At 56.0% G+C, this 22826-nt stretch overlaps 1 protein-coding gene across 1 annotated transcript in view; it reads left to right on the forward strand.

Annotated features, from left to right (window-relative positions):
• The window catches only part of LOC138760621 (cilia- and flagella-associated protein 69-like), a 147947-nt gene that overhangs the window by 6404 nt on the left and 118717 nt on the right, over window positions 1-22826 (forward strand). The window contains exon 3 of the mRNA XM_069931451.1: window positions 16230-16295. Within this exon, the coding sequence (XP_069787552.1) occupies window positions 16230-16295 (66 nt within the window). The remainder of the gene's footprint in view (window positions 1-16229; window positions 16296-22826) is intronic.

Raw genomic sequence — 22826 nt, forward strand, 5'->3', positions numbered from 1 at the left:
TCCACCCGTCGGTCGCCCCCCCCCCACCCGTCGGTCGCCCCCCCCCACCCGTCGGTCGCCCCCCCCCACCCGTCGGTCGCCCCCCCCCACCCGTCGGTCGCCCCCCCCACCCGTCGGTCGCCCCCCCCCACCCGTCGGTCGCCCCCCCCACCCGTCGGTCGCCCCCCCCCACCCGTCGGTCGCCCCCCCCACCCGTCGGTCGCCCCCCCCCACCCGTCGGTCGCCCCCCCCCACCCGTCGGTCGCCCCCCCCACCCGTCGTCGCCCCCCCCCACCCGTCGGTCGCCCCCCCCACCCGTCGGTCGCCCCCCCCACCCGTCGGTCGCCCCCCCCCACCCGTCGGTCGCCCCCCCCACCCGTCGGTCGCCCCCCCCCACCCGTCGGTCGCCCCCCCCACCCGTCGGTCGCCCCCCCCACCCGTCGGTCGCCCCCCCCCACCCGTCGGTCGCCCCCCCCACCCGTCGGTCGCCCCCCCCACCCGTCGGTCGCCCCCCCCCACCCGTCGGTCGCCCCCCCCACCCGTCGGTCGCCCCCCCCCACCCGTCGGTCGCCCCCCCCACCCGTCGGTCGCCCCCCCCCACCCGTCGGTCGCCCCCCCCACCCGTCGGTCGCCCCCCCCACCCGTCGGTCGCCCCCCCCACCCGTCGGTCGCCCCCCCCACCCGTCGGTCGCCCCCCCCACCCGTCGGTCGCCCCCCCCACCCGTCGGTCGCCCCCCCCACCCGTCGGTCGCCCCCCCCACCCGTCGGTCGCCCCCCCCACCCGTCGGTCGCCCCCCCACCCTCGGTCGCCCCCCCACCCCTCGGTCGCCCCCCCCACCCGTCGGTCGCCCCCCCCACCCGTCGGTCGCCCCCCCCACCCGTCGGTCGCCCCCCCACCCTCGGTCGCCCCCCCACCCTCGGTCGCCCCCCCCACCCTCGGTCGCCCCCCCCACCCGTCGGTCGCCCCCCCCACCCGTCGGTCGCCCCCCCCACCCGTCGGTCGCCCCCCCCACCCGTCGGTCGCCCCCCCCACCCGTCGGTCGCCCCCCCCACCCGTCGGTCGCCCCCCCCACCCGTCGGTCGCCCCCCCCACCCGTCGGTCGCCCCCCCACCCGTCGGTGCCCCCCCCACCCGTCGGTCGCCCCCCCACCCGTCGGTCGCCCCCCCCACCCGTCGGTCGCCCCCCCCACCCGTCGGTCGCCCCCCCCACCCGTCGGTCGCCCCCCCACCCGTCGGTCGCCCCCCCCACCCGTCGGTCGCCCCCCCCACCCGTCGGTCGCCCCCCCCACCCGTCGGTCGCCCCCCCCACCCGTCGGTCGCCCCCCCCACCCGTCGGTCGCCCCCCCCACCCGTCGGTCGCCCCCCCCACCCGTCGGTCGCCCCCCCACCCGTCGGTCGCCCCCCCCACCCGTCGGTCGCCCCCCCCACCCGTCGGTCGCCCCCCCACCCGTCGGTCGCCCCCCCCACCCGTCGGTCGCCCCCCCCACCCGTCGGTCGCCCCCCCCACCCGTCGGTCGCCCCCCCCACCCGTCGGTCGCCCCCCCCACCCGTCGGTCGCCCCCCCCACCCGTCGGTCGCCCCCCCCACCCGTCGGTCGCCCCCCCCACCCGTCGGTCGCCCCCCCCACCCGTCGGTCGCCCCCCCCACCCGTCGGTCGCCCCCCCCACCCGTCGGTCGCCCCCCCCACCCGTCGGTCGCCCCCCCACCCGTCGGTCGCCCCCCCCACCCGTCGGTCGCCCCCCCCACCCGTCGGTCGCCCCCCCCACCCGTCGGTCGCCCCCCCCACCCGTCGGTCGCCCCCCCCACCCGTCGGTCGCCCCCCCCACCCGTCGGTCGCCCCCCCCACCCGTCGGTCGCCCCCCCCACCCGTCGGTCGCCCCCCCACCCGTCGGTCGCCCCCCCCACCCGTCGGTCGCCCCCCCCACCCGTCGGTCGCCCCCCCCACCCGTCGGTCGCCCCCCCACCCGTCGGTCGCCCCCCCCACCCGTCGGTCGCCCCCCCCACCCGTCGGTCGCCCCCCCACCCGTCGGTCGCCCCCCCACCCGTCGGTCGCCCCCCCCACCCGTCGGTCGCCCCCCCCACCCGTCGGTCGCCCCCCCCACCCGTCGGTCGCCCCCCCCACCCGTCGGTCGCCCCCCCCACCCGTCGGTCGCCCCCCCCACCCGTCGGTCGCCCCCCCCACCCGTCGGTCGCCCCCCCCACCCGTCGGTCGCCCCCCCCACCCGTCGGTCGCCCCCCCCACCCGTCGGTCGCCCCCCCACCCGTCGGTCGCCCCCCCCACCCGTCGGTCGCCCCCCCCACCCGTCGGTCGCCCCCCCCACCCGTCGGTCGCCCCCCCCACCCGTCGGTCGCCCCCCCCACCCGTCGGTCGCCCCCCCCACCCGTCGGTCGCCCCCCCCACCCGTCGGTCGCCCCCCCCACCCGTCGGTCGCCCCCCCCCACCCGTCGGTCGCCCCCCCCACCCGTCGGTCGCCCCCCCACCCGTCGGTCGCCCCCCCCACCCGTCGGTCGCCCCCCCACCCGTCGGTCGCCCCCCCCACCCGTCGGTCGCCCCCCCCACCCGTCGGTCGCCCCCCCCACCCGTCGGTCGCCCCCCCCACCCGTCGGTCGCCCCCCCCACCCGTCGGTCGCCCCCCCCACCCGTCGGTCGCCCCCCCCACCCGTCGGTCGCCCCCCCCACCCGTCGGTCGCCCCCCCCACCCGTCGGTCGCCCCCCCCACCCGTCGGTCGCCCCCCCCACCCGTCGGTCGCCCCCCCCACCCGTCGGTCGCCCCCCCCACCCGTCGGTCGCCCCCCCCACCCGTCGGTCGCCCCCCCCACCCGTCGGTCGCCCCCCCCACCCGTCGGTCGCCCCCCCCACCCGTCGGTCGCCCCCCCCACCCGTCGGTCGCCCCCCCCACCCGTCGGTCGCCCCCCCCACCCGTCGGTCGCCCCCCCCACCCGTCGGTCGCCCCCCCCACCCGTCGGTCGCCCCCCCCACCCGTCGGTCGCCCCCCCCACCCGTCGGTCGCCCCCCCCACCCGTCGGTCGCCCCCCCCACCCGTCGGTCGCCCCCCCCACCCGTCGGTCGCCCCCCCCACCCGTCGGTCGCCCCCCCCACCCGTCGGTCGCCCCCCCCACCCGTCGGTCGCCCCCCCCACCCGTCGGTCGCCCCCCCCACCCGTCGGTCGCCCCCCCCACCCGTCGGTCGCCCCCCCCACCCGTCGGTCGCCCCCCCCACCCGTCGGTCGCCCCCCCCACCCGTCGGTCGCCCCCCCCACCCGTCGGTCGCCCCCCCCACCCGTCGGTCGCCCCCCCCACCCGTCGGTCGCCCCCCCCACCCGTCGGTCGCCCCCCCCACCCGTCGGTCGCCCCCCCCACCCGTCGGTCGCCCCCCCCACCCGTCGGTCGCCCCCCCCACCCGTCGGTCGCCCCCCCCACCCGTCGGTCGCCCCCCCCACCCGTCGGTCGCCCCCCCCACCCGTCGGTCGCCCCCCCCACCCGTCGGTCGCCCCCCCCACCCGTCGGTCGCCCCCCCCACCCGTCGGTCGCCCCCCCCACCCGTCGGTCGCCCCCCCCACCCGTCGGTCGCCCCCCCCACCCGTCGGTCGCCCCCCCCACCCGTCGGTCGCCCCCCCCACCCGTCGGTCGCCCCCCCCACCCGTCGGTCGCCCCCCCCACCCGTCGGTCGCCCCCCCCACCCGTCGGTCGCCCCCCCCACCCGTCGGTCGCCCCCCCCACCCGTCGGTCGCCCCCCCCACCCGTCGGTCGCCCCCCCCACCCGTCGGTCGCCCCCCCCACCCGTCGGTCGCCCCCCCCACCCGTCGGTCGCCCCCCCCACCCGTCGGTCGCCCCCCCCACCCGTCGGTCGCCCCCCCCACCCGTCGGTCGCCCCCCCCACCCGTCGGTCGCCCCCCCCACCCGTCGGTCGCCCCCCCCACCCGTCGGTCGCCCCCCCCACCCGTCGGTCGCCCCCCCCACCCGTCGGTCGCCCCCCCCACCCGTCGGTCGCCCCCCCCACCCGTCGGTCGCCCCCCCCACCCGTCGGTCGCCCCCCCCACCCGTCGGTCGCCCCCCCCACCCGTCGGTCGCCCCCCCCACCCGTCGGTCGCCCCCCCCACCCGTCGGTCGCCCCCCCCACCCGTCGGTCGCCCCCCCCACCCGTCGGTCGCCCCCCCCACCCGTCGGTCGCCCCCCCCACCCGTCGGTCGCCCCCCCCACCCGTCGGTCGCCCCCCCCACCCGTCGGTCGCCCCCCCCACCCGTCGGTCGCCCCCCCCACCCGTCGGTCGCCCCCCCCACCCGTCGGTCGCCCCCCCCACCCGTCGGTCGCCCCCCCCACCCGTCGGTCGCCCCCCCCACCCGTCGGTCGCCCCCCCCACCCGTCGGTCGCCCCCCCCACCCGTCGGTCGCCCCCCCCACCCGTCGGTCGCCCCCCCCACCCGTCGGTCGCCCCCCCCACCCGTCGGTCGCCCCCCCCACCCGTCGGTCGCCCCCCCCACCCGTCGGTCGCCCCCCCCACCCGTCGGTCGCCCCCCCCACCCGTCGGTCGCCCCCCCCACCCGTCGGTCGCCCCCCCCACCCGTCGGTCGCCCCCCCCACCCGTCGGTCGCCCCCCCCACCCGTCGGTCGCCCCCCCCACCCGTCGGTCGCCCCCCCCACCCGTCGGTCGCCCCCCCCACCCGTCGGTCGCCCCCCCCACCCGTCGGTCGCCCCCCCCACCCGTCGGTCGCCCCCCCCACCCGTCGGTCGCCCCCCCCACCCGTCGGTCGCCCCCCCCACCCGTCGGTCGCCCCCCCCACCCGTCGGTCGCCCCCCCCACCCGTCGGTCGCCCCCCCCACCCGTCGGTCGCCCCCCCCACCCGTCGGTCGCCCCCCCCACCCGTCGGTCGCCCCCCCCACCCGTCGGTCGCCCCCCCCACCCGTCGGTCGCCCCCCCCACCCGTCGGTCGCCCCCCCCACCCGTCGGTCGCCCCCCCCACCCGTCGGTCGCCCCCCCCACCCGTCGGTCGCCCCCCCCACCCGTCGGTCGCCCCCCCCACCCGTCGGTCGCCCCCCCCACCCGTCGGTCGCCCCCCCCACCCGTCGGTCGCCCCCCCCACCCGTCGGTCGCCCCCCCCACCCGTCGGTCGCCCCCCCCACCCGTCGGTCGCCCCCCCCACCCGTCGGTCGCCCCCCCCACCCGTCGGTCGCCCCCCCCACCCGTCGGTCGCCCCCCCCACCCGTCGGTCGCCCCCCCCACCCGTCGGTCGCCCCCCCCACCCGTCGGTCGCCCCCCCCACCCGTCGGTCGCCCCCCCCACCCGTCGGTCGCCCCCCCCACCCGTCGGTCGCCCCCCCCACCCGTCGGTCGCCCCCCCCACCCGTCGGTCGCCCCCCCCACCCGTCGGTCGCCCCCCCCACCCGTCGGTCGCCCCCCCCACCCGTCGGTCGCCCCCCCCACCCGTCGGTCGCCCCCCCCACCCGTCGGTCGCCCCCCCCACCCGTCGGTCGCCCCCCCCACCCGTCGGTCGCCCCCCCCACCCGTCGGTCGCCCCCCCCACCCGTCGGTCGCCCCCCCCACCCGTCGGTCGCCCCCCCCACCCGTCGGTCGCCCCCCCCACCCGTCGGTCGCCCCCCCCACCCGTCGGTCGCCCCCCCCACCCGTCGGTCGCCCCCCCCACCCGTCGGTCGCCCCCCCCACCCGTCGGTCGCCCCCCCCACCCGTCGGTCGCCCCCCCCACCCGTCGGTCGCCCCCCCCACCCGTCGGTCGCCCCCCCCACCCGTCGGTCGCCCCCCCCACCCGTCGGTCGCCCCCCCCACCCGTCGGTCGCCCCCCCCACCCGTCGGTCGCCCCCCCCACCCGTCGGTCGCCCCCCCCACCCGTCGGTCGCCCCCCCCACCCGTCGGTCGCCCCCCCCACCCGTCGGTCGCCCCCCCCACCCGTCGGTCGCCCCCCCCACCCGTCGGTCGCCCCCCCCACCCGTCGGTCGCCCCCCCCACCCGTCGGTCGCCCCCCCCACCCGTCGGTCGCCCCCCCCACCCGTCGGTCGCCCCCCCCACCCGTCGGTCGCCCCCCCCACCCGTCGGTCGCCCCCCCCACCCGTCGGTCGCCCCCCCCACCCGTCGGTCGCCCCCCCCACCCGTCGGTCGCCCCCCCCACCCGTCGGTCGCCCCCCCCACCCGTCGGTCGCCCCCCCCACCCGTCGGTCGCCCCCCCCACCCGTCGGTCGCCCCCCCCACCCGTCGGTCGCCCCCCCCACCCGTCGGTCGCCCCCCCACCCGTCGGTCGCCCCCCCCACCCGTCGGTCGCCCCCCCCACCCGTCGGTCGCCCCCCCCACCCGTCGGTCGCCCCCCCCACCCGTCGGTCGCCCCCCCCACCCGTCGGTCGCCCCCCCCACCCGTCGGTCCCCCCCCCACCCGTCGGTCGCCCCCCCCACCCGTCGGTCGCCCCCCCCACCCGTCGGTCGCCCCCCCCCACCCGTCGGTCGCCCCCCCCCACCCGTCGGTCGCCCCCCCCACCCGTCGGTCGCCCCCCCCACCCGTCGGTCGCCCCCCCCACCCGTCGGTCGCCCCCCCCACCCGTCGGTCGCCCCCCCCACCCGTCGGTCGCCCCCCCCACCCGTCGGTCGCCCCCCCCACCCGTCGGTCGCCCCCCCCCACCCGTCGGTCGCCCCCCCCCACCCGTCGGTCCCCCCCCCCACCCGTCGGTCGCCCCCCCCCCCGTCGGTCGCCCCCCCCCCCCGTCGGTCGCCCCCCCCCCCCGCCGGCCGCCCCCCTCAGAAATCTGCTGCTGGTGCTCCAAACATGGATGGGAAGTGGTTGCTGGCACGACATGCCACTCCAGTTCGCGACGACGCCTCAATGTAGGAGTGAGGGAGCAATGGTCGTCTTCCTTAACTCTTATCCGCCACACCACTGGAACCGCTTTGTCAGCAACAAACATAGAATCCCCTTCTTCCTCACCTACCAGCCTACTAGCCTCTGCATCCAAAACAGCATCCTTGCCTTCATTCACTTATCACCTCCTGCCTTTGCCACCCTCTTTCCCGCCCCCTCCCACTCTTTTGTTCTGATGTCTCCCAGCATTTTCTCATACTTTGATGAAGGGCTGAAGCCCAAAATGTTGTTTTGTGTTTTTACTATACAAGTAAGTCAAAAAAGACTTGAGGACAAAAATTGGAATAGCTTGAAATGTATATAAAAATTTGGGTAAAATAATTATCTTAATAAGAGAGACCACTGAGATAAAGATTTGTTCACCTGATTTAACAGGGCAAAAAATTTTCTTTAAACAAATGCTTGTGGATCTTAGTAACACCAAAGTATGTAAATTGACTGTTAGCAACTTAAAAGGAAAAGCAGTGTGTAAAGGTTCTGAAGTGTTCAAAAAGAATATTTTGCTGTTTTGTACATTTAATTTTTATCCTGAAAATTGACCAAGTTGATGGAGTAATGTTAATATAGCAGGAATTGAAGAGTTAGGATTAGATACAAAAAACAATAGGTCATCAGCATAGAGAGAAACCTTTGGATCAATCCCCCCCTAAAAACTCCAGAAATATCCTGAGATACTTTAAAGGCAATAAATAGCCAAAGATTCTAAAGCCAAATTAAACAATAAGTAACTGAGAGGATAACCCTGTCTGGTCCCACGATAAAGTTTAAAAGGTTCAGATTGCAAAGAATTGTTAAGAATGAAAGATAAGTATAATAATCCATGAAATAAATATGGGATCAAAATTAAACCTTTCTAAATATTCCCATTCAACTCTGTCAAAGGCTTTTTCAGCATCTAGAGAGATAACTCATTCTGGCAAAGAAATGGGAGGGGAATATATAATATTCAATAAGTAGCAAATATTAAAATATGAATAATGGTTTTTAATAAAACTTGTCTGCATAGTATTTCCCCAAGGGCTCTGGTTTCCTCCCACTCTCCAAAAAAAAAATTAGTGGGGGTTATAGGTCAATTGGGTGTGATTAGGCAACAAGGGCTTGTGGGCCGAAAGGGCCTGTTACTGGGCTGTATGTCTAATTTTAAAAATACTATACACCAATAACAATGGTATAAACTAAATTACCATAATGCGCCATGGGACAGATAAAGAGATAATAATTATAAAAGGATCAATAAATATTCACATTTGTAGTCAGTGTAAGGAAAGTGATGTTTTAATAGGATGGACAGATTTTTTTTTTGGTCCTGGAGTAGTTTATGATTAGGGTAGTTCACGGGGATTCTGTTTGGAATAAACTGTTCTTGGACATCAGACTTTTGTATCTTCTGCCTGAAGGTAGCAGCAAGAAGAGATTGTGACCAGCGTAATGCGGATTCTTTATGATTTTAGCTGCCTACTTGAAACCGCGCCTCACATAGATATCTTCAATGGACAAGAGGACCATGCTCATGGTAGTCATGGCTAGGTTTGTCACATTATTCCTATGAACTTGAGTTTCTAAATCAGGCCATGATGCAAACAGCCAGTATTATTCCCATAAGTATACTTGTACGAAGTTAAAAGTGTATTCCAGACTTCTTAGAAGTGTGCCTTCCTCATAGTTGCATTGAGTTGTCTTTGATATGGCGACAGACAAGATTATTGAACAAAATCAAAGTGCATGATATTGAGGGGAATAGATTGAGGGTTTGTTAACAGACAAAAACAAGAGAATATGAATAAACAGGACATTTTCAGGTTGGTGGAATTAACTACAGGTACTGGGTTCCCACAGGGATTGGTGCAGGAATCTCAAATGTTCACAATCTCTGTCTTTATTGGTTTGTATGAATGGATTGCCTAATCGATCAAAGTTTGTTGATGATACAAAGTGCCACTGTGGACTGTGAGGAGGATGGAGAGAGGCTTTAATGGTGTATCAATAGGCTAAGGAAATGGTTGAGGCCATGTCCAGGATGTGATTGTGTTGAAGTTTCGGATCTGGAGCTTAGGTTACCAATGGTTTGGACTGGACTCTGTGTGGCTGCGGAAGTGCTGAAGGCGAATCTACGGACACTCGGTGATTCTGAGGGAGCTCTCTTTTTGCTTTTCTTTCTCTGATTGTAAGTCTGACTGTAAGAAATGTAAGAGGTGCTTGGGTAATTCCTGCCAATGACAAATCTGTCTGCCTTGCAGCAGGCAAAAAAAAATTTCATGTAATATGACACGGTTTTATTACTATGACAATAAATTGAATCTTGAACCTTGACAGATGAAATAGAATGTGGAAAAAATGTGAAGTAATCCACTTAAGCAGCAACATTGAAACACAGAATAGCTTTTTAAATGGTAAGTTGTTGAAAAGTGCAGTACATGAAAATGCTGGAGAAACTCAGCAGGTTCGCAGTATCCATAGGAAGAAAAAGGCAGTCGATGAATCAAGTCAGAGACCTTCATTGGGAATGTGATTCCTGATGAAGGATTCAGACTTAAAAAAAATTATATTCCATTTGCATCAAATACAAACATATATTCTTTGTCTTTAATAATACATTATAATAAAAGCATCGAGTCCACGCTGCTGAAGATCCAGCTGCGCTGGATGGGTCACGTCTCCAGAATGGAGGACCATCGCCTTCCCAAGATCGTGTTATATGGCGAGCTCTCCACTGGCCACCGTGACAGAGGTGCACCAAAGAAAAGGTACAAGGACTGCCTAAAGAAATCTCTTGGTGCCTGCCACATTGACCACCGCCAGTGGACTGATAACGCCTCAAACCGTGCATCTTGGCGCCTCACAGTTTGGCGGGCAGCAACCTCCTTTGAAGAAGACCGCAGAGCCCACCTCACTGACAAAAGGCAAAGGAGGAAAAACCCAACACCCAACCCCAACCAACCAATTTTCCCCTGCAACCGCTGCAATCGTGTCTGCCTGTCCCGCATCGGACTTGTCAGCCACAAACGAGCCTGCAGCTGACGTGGACTTTTTACCCCCTCCATAAATCTTCGTCCGCGAAGCCAAGCCAAAGAAAAAAAATAATAATAAAAGCGATGCAAAATTATACACAATTTTGTTTTTATCCTCCCTATCCTTCCCCCTCCTCCCAAAAAAAAGAAAAAGAAAAAAAGGGAGGATTCAGACTTGAAACATTAACTGCCTTTTTTTCCCTGTGGATACTGTGTGACTTGCTGATTTTTCTCCAGCACATTGGTACTCTGCACCAGACCCCAGCTTCTGTAGATTTTCAGGAGGACCTAGTTTATCTAATTCAAATCATTGAATCTTATCATCACATGTTTTTTATTGCAAGAGAATTTGAGGATAAGAGTAGTTATATTCTTCTCTGATGAGAATGTGTCTGGAATGTTATGCACAAGACTGCTCTCCCTCTGCATCTAAGAAAGGATATATTAGCTATGGAGGGAATGCACTAGATTAATTTCTGGGATGAGAGATTAATATTAGAGGTAGAGACTTAAGAAAATGGGCTCAATACTTTCTGAACTCTGGAAGAATCAGAGGTGATCTTATTGGAATATACAAAATTATTATGGGGCTTGGTAAAGTGGTAGAAGAGTTGTTTCCTTTGGTTGAGATGTCTGGAGTCACAGGCAATTCTGCCACAACATGGCCATTCACTACAGATGAGACATTTCTGTACTTGGAGGGTGAGAATCTTTGAAATGTTCTTTCCTAGAGGGCTTGTGGGACCACAAACCCTTGTAATGGTGCCTTTTAGTTGCAATGAGATTGGCCTTGAATAATCATAGTCACCTTTCTTATTCAAGGTGTGGTTTTGGCTAATAGAAAATTTTCCCTTTGATTTCCATTTATCAGTTTTCCAGGGCTCCTTGTTATCCAAGAAGATAAAAAGAATTCTTTCTGGAATTCAGCTTTTTTGTCAATTTTTGGACCAAAATTGTAATAAGGTACAGGTATACCCTGCTTTATGAATACTCTAATTAGACTTTTATGAAGAAAGCTGTGTTCGCTTTTATGAAAATTGGCTGGTGGGTTGGTCAGCGTGCGTCCGGCATGGCCGTCACAGTTCAGCTAGCGGGGCTGTCAGCAAGTGACCGGTAGTGTGGTCAGAGGGTGGCTGGCGGGGCGGTCAGAGGCAGCTGACAGGGTGGTCAGAGGGCGGCCGATGGGGCTGTGAAAACTTGCTGTCTTCCTGATTCTGTTAAGTGAAACTACACTGTACCTACATTATTTCTATTTTACATAGGCTATGTATTTATCATATCATTCCTGCTTTTACTATATGTTAGTGCTATTTTAAGTTTTATATGATACTTGGTATGATTTGGTGGGTTATTTTTTGGGTCTGAGAACGCTGAAAAGTTTTTCCTGTGGAAAGCAATGGTAATCGCTTCTTCACTTTATGCCATTTTGACATACGAAAGGTTCCATAGGAATGCTCTAGTTTCGTAAAGCGGTGTATGCCTGTAATTGAAAAGTCTTGGCAAAATCCAAATTGGACATCAGTGAACAGACTATTTACCATATATAGGAGTGGAATTAGGCCATTTGGCCCATCGAGTCTTCCCAGCCATTCATAGGGAAACTAACTATTCTGCCTTCTCCCTGTAATCCTTGATTCCCTTACTAATCAAGAACTCATCTATCTCTCTCTTAATTATACCCAATAACTTGGCCTCCACAGCTGTCTGTGGCATGAAGTCCGTAGATTCACCACCCTCTGGATAAATAAATCCTTCCTCATCTCTATTCTAAAGGGACTTTTTTTTTTGCATTTTGAGACCCTCTGGTCCCAGACTCCCCATCATAGGAAACATCCTCTCTACATCCATTCTGTCCAGTCTTTCACTTATTAATAGGCTTCATTGAGATTCTCCCCCCCCCCCTCATTTTTCAAGGTTTGAGTGAGTACTGTCCCAGAGCCATCAAATACTCCTTCTATGATAGCCCTTTCATTCCAGGGATCATTCTAGTAAAGCTCCTTTGAACCTTCTCTTACACCAACTCATCCTTCCTTAGATAAGGGGCCCAAACTGCTCATAATATAAGTGTGGTCTAACCAATTTCTTATAAAGCCTCAACATTACATTTCTGTTTTTTTGTTCAATCCCTCTTCAAGTGAATGCTAGAATTGCAGTTGTCTCTCTTACCACTGACTCTACCTGCAAATTAAACTTGAGAGAATTTTGCACAAGGATACCAAATCCCCCTGCACCTCTGATTTCTGAACTCATCACTTTTAGAAAATAGTATGCACATTTATTCCTTCCACAGCTGTGGTGATATGACCACCAGTCTACTGCAGGGGGCAAGCCCTGTACCTGCAGGAAGACCACCAAGCGGGCTGACTCACTCCACCTGGCCGGCTATCAATCAGCTGACCTGAATATAAATCTGAGCCAGTCACATGGGGAGCCACCAAGGCTTGAACTGGTGTTCAGACTTTTACTGGAATAAAGCCTGTTGTACAGTCTTTTCTGAGTTTGTGCTTATTTGCTGCTACCTCAGCACACCACAACACATGATCATACACTTCTCTGTACTATATTCCATCTTCCATTTCCTTCCACAATTTCCTAACCTGCCTGTCTTTTTATAGACTCAGAGGTTCCTCAACACTACCTGCCCCTTTCTATCATTCACAAACTTGGCCTCAAAGCCATCAATTCTTTCATCTATATTGGTGAGTAATTGTCCTTTGTCAGACAGTTGATGAAACCTTCTATGTTTTTGCTGATGACTGAAAATATACTGATGGACTGATTAAATCTAATTCAGATTTAACTTTCCTTTTATGGATATGCCACACTAGTCCATTGGCATAGCAGTTAGTGCAATGCCTTTACAGTGCCAGCAATTAGGACCAGGGTTTGAATCCTGCGCTGTCTGTAAAGAGTTTGAACCTTCTCCCTGTGACTGCATGGGCTTTCCCCAAGGGCTCCGGTTTCCTCACACCACTCAAAATGTTCCAGAGGTATGTTCTTTAGGTGTAAATTGGGTGGAAAGGACTTGTAGACTGAAATGTCTAAATTAAAATAAAAATTTAGTGAATTTTCCACATTTGTCAAGTAAACACAAATATTTTAATTATACTGGAAGAGCTTGGTTAAAGTTGAGGGTAGTTGTAGACAGTGGGTTTTCATTTCTGCACCTGAATATTCTCTCATCTCCTAGCTTTAGTATATTAGAGATTAGTAATTGAATGTGGGTCATTAGATCACATTATTTCATCAGGGAATTAATCTTGCAATGTTTAAGAAATGAAAGAATGAAAATTTAGCTAAATTTCATCGAGAGAATATGTTCTTTTAATATTACCCATGTTGCATTATGAAATTAAATCTGTTAATTGTAAAATAGAACTGTGAAGTTCAGTTAAAAAAAGGGATATGGTTTGTAATTTGCAGACATTGGGTTTATCAGAAAGCTGCATCCACTTTGGGTTATCAAAGTAAGGACTCAAGCCTGAAATGTTGGTTATGTATCTTTATCGTTGCTATATAAAATTCAGTATTTGACTTGCTGAATTTCTCTAGATTTGTGGTGTTGTTTAGAATATTGTATTCAGTTCTGCTCACCTCAATTCAGGAAGGATGTGGAACCCATGGAGAGGGTGCAGAGGAGATTTACCAGGATATTACCTGAATTGGAAAATATATCTTATGAGGCAAAGTTAACTCTGGAGCAAAGATGGATGAGTGGTGACACCATAGAGGTCTACAAGATTCTGAGAAGCATAGATAAAGATAGACAGCCAGCACCTCTTTCCCATGATAGGAGTAGCAAACATCAGAAGATATCTGTACAAAGTGAAGGGAGAAAAGTTTAAGGGAGACATCAGGGGTAAGTTTTTTTTTAAACGCACAGAGCTGTGAGTGCCTGGAATGCATTGCCAGGGGTGCTAGTGGAGGCTAAAGCAGTAGGGGAATTTAAGAGACTCTTAGACAGGCACATGGATGAAAGAAAAATGGATGTATATGAGGTAGGGAGGGTTTAGTTTTTCTTTGGTAGGTATATATGGTTCAGCACAACATTGTGGGCCCAAGGACCTCTACTGTGATGTAATAACCATATCATATAACCATATCACCATTTACAGAGCGGAAACAGGCCATGTTGGCCTTTCAAGTCCACACCGGTAAGGTCATACAAACATACAGAAAGAGCCCTCTGGCCCACCATATCCAGAGAATGCTTGCTTTTGCCCATTTCCCAATTTCCAGCATTCAGTCAGTCAGCCATTGTGTTTCAAGTGATCATTAAAATATATTTTTTAAATCTTGTGACACAATCTCCCTCCCCTACCTCATCAGATAGCACATTCCAGATTTTAACCACTGGATGAAAAAAAACTTCATCAATTCCCCTGTCTCTCTCTCTAACCCATCACTTGAAATCCAAGCCCTCTGAATGTATAGACACCTATGATGAAAGGAAAAATTCTCATTATCTGTGCCTGTGATAATTTTGTATCCCTTAATCTGGTAGGCCCTCAGCCTTGTGTACTCCAATGATAAAACAAAACAATCTATTCAGTTTCTCCTCACATCTTCATCTCAGCAAAATCCTGGTGAATCTCATCAGTAGTTCTTTTAGAGCATCTTTATCCATCATAAACTGAACAATCCAACTTGTGCATAATTGATTTGTTAATACTTATATCAGAACTTCCCTATTTTTACCTTCCATGCCTTGGCTAATGATGACAGGTGCCTTGGGTAAACTTAGTCTCATTTTGTTCGTTTTAGATTGGTCACAGTGTTTGAGCTACCGAAAGAAAATAGACACACACGCCAATAGCAGTTCAGTTTATACAAATGTTTATTACAAATTCAAAAGCTGATTTCAAACTACAATATGCAAGCCCTTCCCAACTATACTTATCAACGCCTGGACTGGTCCCAACTGCCGAAGCGAGGCAATGACTGCACACTTGTAGTAGGTTGTCAGGGCGCCGGTAGCTGCTTCTCCACCTCCCCCGACCGGGACGTTGGCTGGACTCTAGAAGTTTTTCTTCTTGCTGAGAGATGTTGCCACCTCTCGGAGAGTCTCAAACTTCAGCAGCGGGACCATGACTTATATTACCCAAAAACTGCTTACCCAAGCACCTATTCCCAGCACAGCAAGAAAGATAAGCGAGCAAGTTAGCATGCTAGGCTTCTATCGAATAACATAATTTTCAGCTTATCACTTTGAATACAATTATTTATTTTGCATCAAGGCTAGGCCTGACAGTCTGTGACCAAAACAAGCAGGAAGATTAAATGTTCTTGGTACACAGATGTCCTTTCGTTAGATAACTGCATCTCTGGCCCCTCGGTGGAATTTAGCTTATGTCTGCTGATTCTAAAAAACAAGCAGGTTCTCAGCCTTGCAGAAGCAAAGGCTGCAAAAATAAAAAACATGGTTAGAATCTTCCATTACAGCAGGCATCTCTGATGCCCTCTTTATCCACCTGTGCTTCTGTGAGTGGGATTCCTTGGACATACAAAAAGGTGACTCTGTTGCAGCAAAACAAATGCTGCAAGTACTCAGCAGGCCAGGCAGTATCTCTGGAGGCAGTGGTGTATGACATTTTGGTTTGAGTCCCTGCATCAATCCAAATTACAGTATCTGTAGTCTCTTGAGACTTCAAGGATCCTGTGTTCTTAATATGTCCTTTTTAGTATTAATAGAGCTCCCAAAAGTATATCACCTAACATTTTTTTAGGATCAGGTCCTATTTGCTATTTCTCTGCTCATGTTATCAACATAATTCTATAACCAAAGAGAATCTGATAATCAACAATGCTGCCAATTGTTATGTCAACAGCAGACTTATTGACATATCTTGCAGGTCAGGCAGTAACAATAAAAAGGAAAATAGAGTTGATATTTCAGGTTCATGATCTTCCTTCGGAAACAATCCAAATGTACCAATACCATCCTCATCAATACATATAGTCACCTTCTTGAAACGTTTAGTCAAATTTATCAGATGATACTTCTACCTTATTCCTTTCATAATTTTGTTTTATAAAATCCCATTCTTGTAAACTCTAGCCATTATAGTCCCAGGTGACTTAATCTCTCCTGACTGGCTAGCACCCTCTTCTGGTGAATCAACCTAATTAGCCTCCTCTGCACCACCTTCAAGACCAGTATATTCCTTCTAAATATCCATTTTAGGAAGATCTGTTCAATGTCTCAGTTATACATTTGAAATCACTGATCATGATGAAGAAAAAGTTACTGGAATTTAGGAGCTACTTTTAAAATCAAATAGTGTTACATATTTGATGCCATGTGTATGTTTCATCTGAGAAATACAAAAGTTGCAGATACTTGAATCTTGAATAAACATTTAATTTTTTTTTCATTTTCTGCAGTGCAACCTTGTTGAGAGACATCTGCATGCTTTGAAGAGACTGGTGAAACATTATAAGTTTGGTTTTGTATCCTTTTTTGCTGTTGGTAGTTCACCTATTTTATATTGTTTTGATGGGTAAGCCATTCAGCCTCTCAGTTGTGTTGATCTTATTCTTTAAATTAATGAATAATCTAAATGACATTTTTTAATCTGCATCTTACCTAGGATAAAACACTCAACTTAATTTTTGAATATCTTCAAGTGATCCACCTGCCATTACATTTTGTGGGTGAAAATTCAAGGTTTCCATAACTTTTTCTCTGAAATATATATATATATTAAATGGTATAGTTTAAATTTAAATATTATGTTCTCTGATTTTGGAAATTTGTGGATTGAAAATATTTCCCACCATAGAAAATTGTTTCAACTCCACAAAGGTGCAGCTGGTAAAACTACTGCCTCAAAGAGCCATGTTCAGACCTAACCTCTGGTGTTGTCTGTGTGGAGTTTGTATATTCTCCCTGTGACTGTGGATTTTGTGTGGCTACTCCATTTTCACCCCCATATCCTAACAATGTGCTGGGTAGTAAGTTAATAAATTGCCCCTACCTTGACAGAGAGTGTTACAATGTGGGGGAATTTCATATAAAATGGGGAGACGAGATTACAATTGTATTTAAATTATTGGAGTAGTTTATGATGAGGATACAAATAGGATATTCATTGAAAACATGGAATATCCCATGGGGGAAAAAACTGTTCTTGAACCTAGAGGTGCTGCACTTCAGGTTTCTGTATCTTCTTCCTGAAGGTAGTAGTGAGTCGAGGTTTTGACCAGGGTGATGTTGGTTGCCTTCTTAAGGCAGCATCTCACATAGATGTCTTCAGTGGGCAGAAGATCAGAATCTGCTATGATTGCTGCCGTCTGCAACCTGGTACATTCCTAGGCCCTTGAATTCCCAAATCAGGCCATGATACAACCAGTCAGCCTATTTTTCACAGTGCAACTAATGGGTGTTTAATGGAACATCAACTTCATGCCAAATCTTCTCGGTTTTCCTGGTAAATGGAGGCATTGGTGTGTCTTCTTCATGGCTACATTCCTGTCTCTCTCCAGAGGAAGTCCTTCAATATGTGCACTCGCAGGAACTTGAAGATACTAACTGTAGAGCGCGTCAAAAGAACCAAAGACTTGTAGATCCAAACCAAGGCTTTTATTAACTAAAAGACTGTAGCATATCACAAGTAGGTTGACCAGTCAAGAATGACCTGGTCTGGCTAGGAGCAATCCTTTAAGACCTGCCAGTAGGTGTGGTTACGCTCTCAGCCAATCACAGCCATCCTACACTACAATCTGTACATGTATACATTGGTGATAGAATCTGTACTATCACACTAACCCTCTGCATCTCTGTCCCGTCAGTGAAGACGGGTGTATGATACCTCAGCCTTCCCTTTATAAAGTTTACAATAAACTTCTTAGTCATGTTAATACTGAGAACAAGATTGTTGTTTTGGCATCATCCAACCATATTCTTGATCTCCAATCTGTATTTTGACCTAGCATTTTCAGTAATGTGCCAACCACGGTGTTGTTATCAGCAAATTTATAGGTTGCCTTTGAGCCATACGTGGCTATGCAGTCATGAATGTATAGGATACAGTGCACGGGACTAAGAACACAACCTTGAGGTGCCCCTGTATTGATGATCAGTGAAGACGTAGTATTGCCAATTCTAATTAATTGGGGACTACCAATGAGGAAGTCAAGGATCCAGTTGGAGATGAATGAACAGAGTCTGAGTTTGGTTATGAGTTTTGCTGGTTTGATGATGTTGAATGTTGAGCTGTAGACAATGAATAGCAGTCTGACATGGGTATTCCTATGCTCCCGGTGATCTAATGCAGTGCGGAGGGCCATGAGGTGGTATCTGCCATTGGTCTGTTTTGATGACAGGCAAATTGAAGTGAGTCCAGGCCCTTCTTGAGACAGGAGTGAATTTGCTAAATAACTGTTGTGATTTGACCACCAGCCTACTGCAGGGGGCGATCTTTGCATCTGCAGGAAGACCATCTAAGGGGCTGACTCCACCTGGCCGGCTATCAATCAGCCGACCTGAATATAAACCTGAGCCGGGCACACAGGGAGCCACCAAGGCTTGAACTGGTGTTCAGACTTTTACTAGAATAAAGCCTGTTGAACAGTCTTTTGAGTTTGTACTTGCTTGCTGGTACCTCAGTGCAAGACAATTTATTGCAGTAAAAATTTAAATAGAGACCATGGAGAAATTTCTGACAATTGGGAGCCTGGAGATCAATCCCTTCCCCCTCCTCCACCAGCCCGGGCACACTGAGATCTGGAAGCACGTGGTTGAGGCTTAGCATCGACTTCAAGGGTCCCCTGCCTTCCATGAACAAGAACGTCTACTTCCTTGCAGTCGTAGATGAATTCTCTCGATTTCCCTTCGTTATCCCTTGTCCTGACACCTCCACAGCCACCATTATCAGGGCACTGATGCAGATCTTCATCATGTTTGGATACCCAGCATTCAATCACAGTGATTTGGGGTCTGGCTTCGTGAGTGAGGAGCTGCACCAGTACCTAGTAGCTCAAGGCATTGCGGCTAGTTGCACGACTAGCTACAACCCGAGGGGCAACAGGCAGGTGGAGTGCAAAAAGAGGGTGATCTGGAAGGCAGTCTTCTTGGCCCTGAGATCCAAAGGCTGATCCATTTACTGACAAAAGGCCCTCCCTGAGGCGCTCCATGCCATTAGATTGCTCTTGTACATGGCTACTAATCAGACCCCTCATGAGCGCCTTTACTCGTTTCCCAGGAAATCGGCGACTTGGGTCTTCCTGCCAGCTTGGCTCACATCTCCAGGACCAGTACTCCTCCCTAATGTGGGGCCCACAAGTCCAACCAGCTGGTCAAGCAGGTGCTCTTCCTCCACACCAACCAGAACTACGCCTACGTCAGGTACCCCAGTGGCCATGAGGACACTGTTTCGACCAGGGATCTGGCACCAGCAGGGACCTACCCAGCCCAACCTCCTCACCATGGGTATCCTTGGCCCACCCAGGATTTGGGGGCCGACCTCCTCCCTCCACCCCTCCAGAGGATCCCACTCCTAGCGGACCACACCCACCTGGCCACCCCCCCCCCCCCCCCCGTGGACAGATGAACAAATAAACACAATGCTGCCCACACTGACGCCTGCCAAGGCTATGCCAGACCCAGCCAACCCTTGGGCAACCGCACCCTCACTGACCTTGGATCAGGAGCCAATCCTGCACAGTCCCAGAGACTCCCACAGCTGGCAGATTGCTTGAATCTATAAATACCACCCGGCACTGTTTGACCGACTCCGGGCTTAATTTTAAGAAGGGGTGAATGTGATGATACAACTACCAGTCTACTGCAGGGGGTGATCTCTGTACTGTACCTGCAGGAAGTCCACCTAAGGGGCTGACTCCACCTGGCCGACTGTCAGTCAGCTGACCCGAATATAAGCCTGAGCCGGCCCCTCCTGAGCCAGTCACACGGGGAGCCACCAAGGCCTGAACTGGTATTCAGACTTTTACTGGAATAAAGCCTGTTGTACAGTCTTTTGAGTTTGTTCTTGCTTGCTGCTACATCAATGCACCACAATAACCAACCTCTCAAAGAACTTCATCTCAGTAGATTTAAGTGTCTCTGGCCGATAGTCATTGAAGCAGATCACCTTGCACTTTTTGGACACTTTTGAAGCAATTTGGGACTTCAGAATTTACTATTGAGAGGTTAAAAATGTCTGAAAAACTCCAGCTGGTCTTTAAGGCTATAGAATGTCTTTATCTAATAATATATATCCTGATATCAATATTATAAAACTACCCCTACTGTCCAATATATTTTCAGTGTTAAGATTCACAAGTGATCAGCGCATTCATATAAATGTTTGAGTCTAATTATTTCCTGCTGACCACATGAATGATCATAGTGCTCCAGATTAATACCCTAAAGAGGAAATTAAAGATGTGTAGTGGCGGCGACACTGCTCCTGCAATAACACACACAACCAGACGGGTTGTGCTCAGTGAGCAGACTAGTTTATTGCAGGCTGCTGGGCTGCACTTATACTCCCAGCCTGGACCTGGCTGAGAACCACACTGGAGGGTGCTAACGTCACCTGGGTGTCAGGTGGTCCCCAAGCGCGGGTTTCTGAGCCCTGAGCTGGAAGGAAGGGAAACCCCCGACGGCGCCATTTTGGCTGGCTGCCCTGCAGCGTGGCTTATAAGCGGTGCCGGCTGCCCCACCAATGTCCTTTTTTTGCCAGGCAGCCTCGCTTCTTGGGCTGGGCAATGACCACTGGCTCAGTAGGATCAAGGTGCGCTGGCTTCAGCCTGACCATGGTAAACAGCTCATGGCTGCCACCCAAATCCAGCGTGAATGTCGAGCCGGAGCACTGTATAACCCTTTATGGCCCCTTGTACGGACGCTGCAGAGGTGTCGCGGTCGGGCACCTACAAACAAAAATGAACTCCGCGGAAAGCAGCTCGCCAGGAACGTGAGACAGGCGGGTGCCATGCCTGGGCGGCAGTGGGGGTTCGAAGGAGTCCAAGCATGCCCTGAAGTGAGGAAGTAGTTCGTGTGGCGACCGCTGGGGATTGTGAGGTACGTTGACGAACTCACCAGGTAGTGCCAGCAGCACACCGTAGACCAGCTCAGCTGATGACGCCTGCAGATCTTCCTTGGGAGTGGGGTGGATGCCCAGGAGCACCCAAGGCAGTTCATCCGTCCAGTCGGGACCAGTGAGGTGGTCCATGTGCGGCGACTTAAGGTGGCGGTGCAGACATTTGACCAGTCCATTGGCCTGCAGGTGGCAGGCCACGGTGCAGTGTAGCTGTATCCCCAACAGATGTGAACTGGGCACCCCGATCGCTGGTGAAGTGAGCCTCCTCATCAGCTTCCTGGTCCCGGGTGAGCTGGTCGAAGTCAAGGCCGGGCATCAGCGTGCAGATGGCCAGTTGCGAGAGTGCATCGGCAACCACATTGTCCTTTCCCACTTTGTGCCGAATGTCGGTGGTAAACTACGACACAAAGGAGAAGTGACACTGCTGGCGGGCCAACCAGGGATCCTTTGCCATCACGAGCACTTGGGTGAGGGGTTTGTGGTCGGTGAAGATGGTAAAAGTCATCCCCTCCAACCCTCCAAAAAAAATAGTGGAAATTCCGCACCGACAGGTACATCCCCAGTAACTCGGGGTCGAAGGCACTATGCTTGCGTTCTGGCGGGCAGAGCAGGCAGCTGAAGAATGCCAGTGGTTTCCAATTCCCATTCACCTACTGCTCCAGGATGGCACCGACAGCTGTGGCAGAGACATCGACAGAGAGTGCCATATGTAGGTCGGTGTGCGGGTGGGCGAGCATGGCTGCCTTCGCGAGGGCATCCTTGGTTACCTCGAATGCGGTGCAGACTTCTGGGTTCCAAGCGAACGTCTTGTACTTGGCTGTGATGAGGATGAACAGTGGCTGCATGATGCGCACTGCTCCCAGGATGAAGAAGTTGTAAAAGTTGACCATACCCAGGAACTCCTGCAGCCCCTTGAGGCTGTTCGGGTGTGGGAACTCCCTGATGGTGGCAACCTTCACAGTGGCGGGCGTGGCTCCTTCGGCTGTGGTGGTATGGCCCAGGAACTGCATGGATTCTTTCCCGAACTGACACTTGGCAGAGATGATGGTAAGGCCGAAGTCGGCCAGCTGGGAGAAAAGGGCACGTAGGTGGGCCTTGTGTTGCGCCTGGTCCTTGCCGGCAACAAGGATGTCATCCAAATAAATAAAGACGAAATCCAAGTTCCTGCCCACAGAGTCCATGAGGCGCTGGAAGGTCTGAGCGGCATTCTTGAGCCTGAACGGAATGCGCAGGAATTCGAACAGGCCAAAGTGGGTGATGATGGCCGTCTTGGTTATGTCCTCAGGGTGCACCAGGATCTGGTGATATCCACGCACCATGTCAACCTTGGAGAAGACCCTCGTGCCGTGCAGGTTGGCTGTAAAGTCCTGGACGTGAGAGATGGGGTAACGGTCAGGAACAGTTGCCTCGTTGAGCTGTTGATAGTTTACGCAGGGATGCCAGCCACCGGAGGCTTTTGGGACCAGGTGGAGCGGCGAGGCCCACAGGCTGTCGGACCACTGAATAATCCCCAGCTTCAACAGGTGTGAAAACTTCTCCTTCGCTACCTGGAGCTTGTCAGGCGGGAGCCGGCGGGCCTTGGTGTGAACTGGCGGGCCCTGGGTGGGATGTGGTGGAACAGTCCATGGCGTGGTGAGGCAGCAGAGAACTGTGCTTGAGGAGTGTTTGGGACTCATCCAGGATCTGCTGGAACTCATCTCTGGGCATGCTGATTATGGCCATCTGCAGTTGGTCTGAGCGGGAAGCATCGAGGCGAATGGCCTGGAAGGTACGGGCGTCCACCAGGCGCCTACCTCGAATGTCCACCAGAAGCCCATGTGCGAGGAGGAAGTCTGCACCTAGGATGGCAGTCCGGAGGGACGAGATGGTGAACCTCCATGCGAAATTCCGTTGGCCAATCTGGAAGTGGACTGTCTTGTCTCCATACGTCCAGATTCTC

Source organism: Narcine bancroftii, chromosome 1, assembly GCF_036971445.1.
Source record: "Narcine bancroftii isolate sNarBan1 chromosome 1, sNarBan1.hap1, whole genome shotgun sequence".
Taxonomy (NCBI): domain Eukaryota; kingdom Metazoa; phylum Chordata; class Chondrichthyes; order Torpediniformes; family Narcinidae; genus Narcine; species Narcine bancroftii.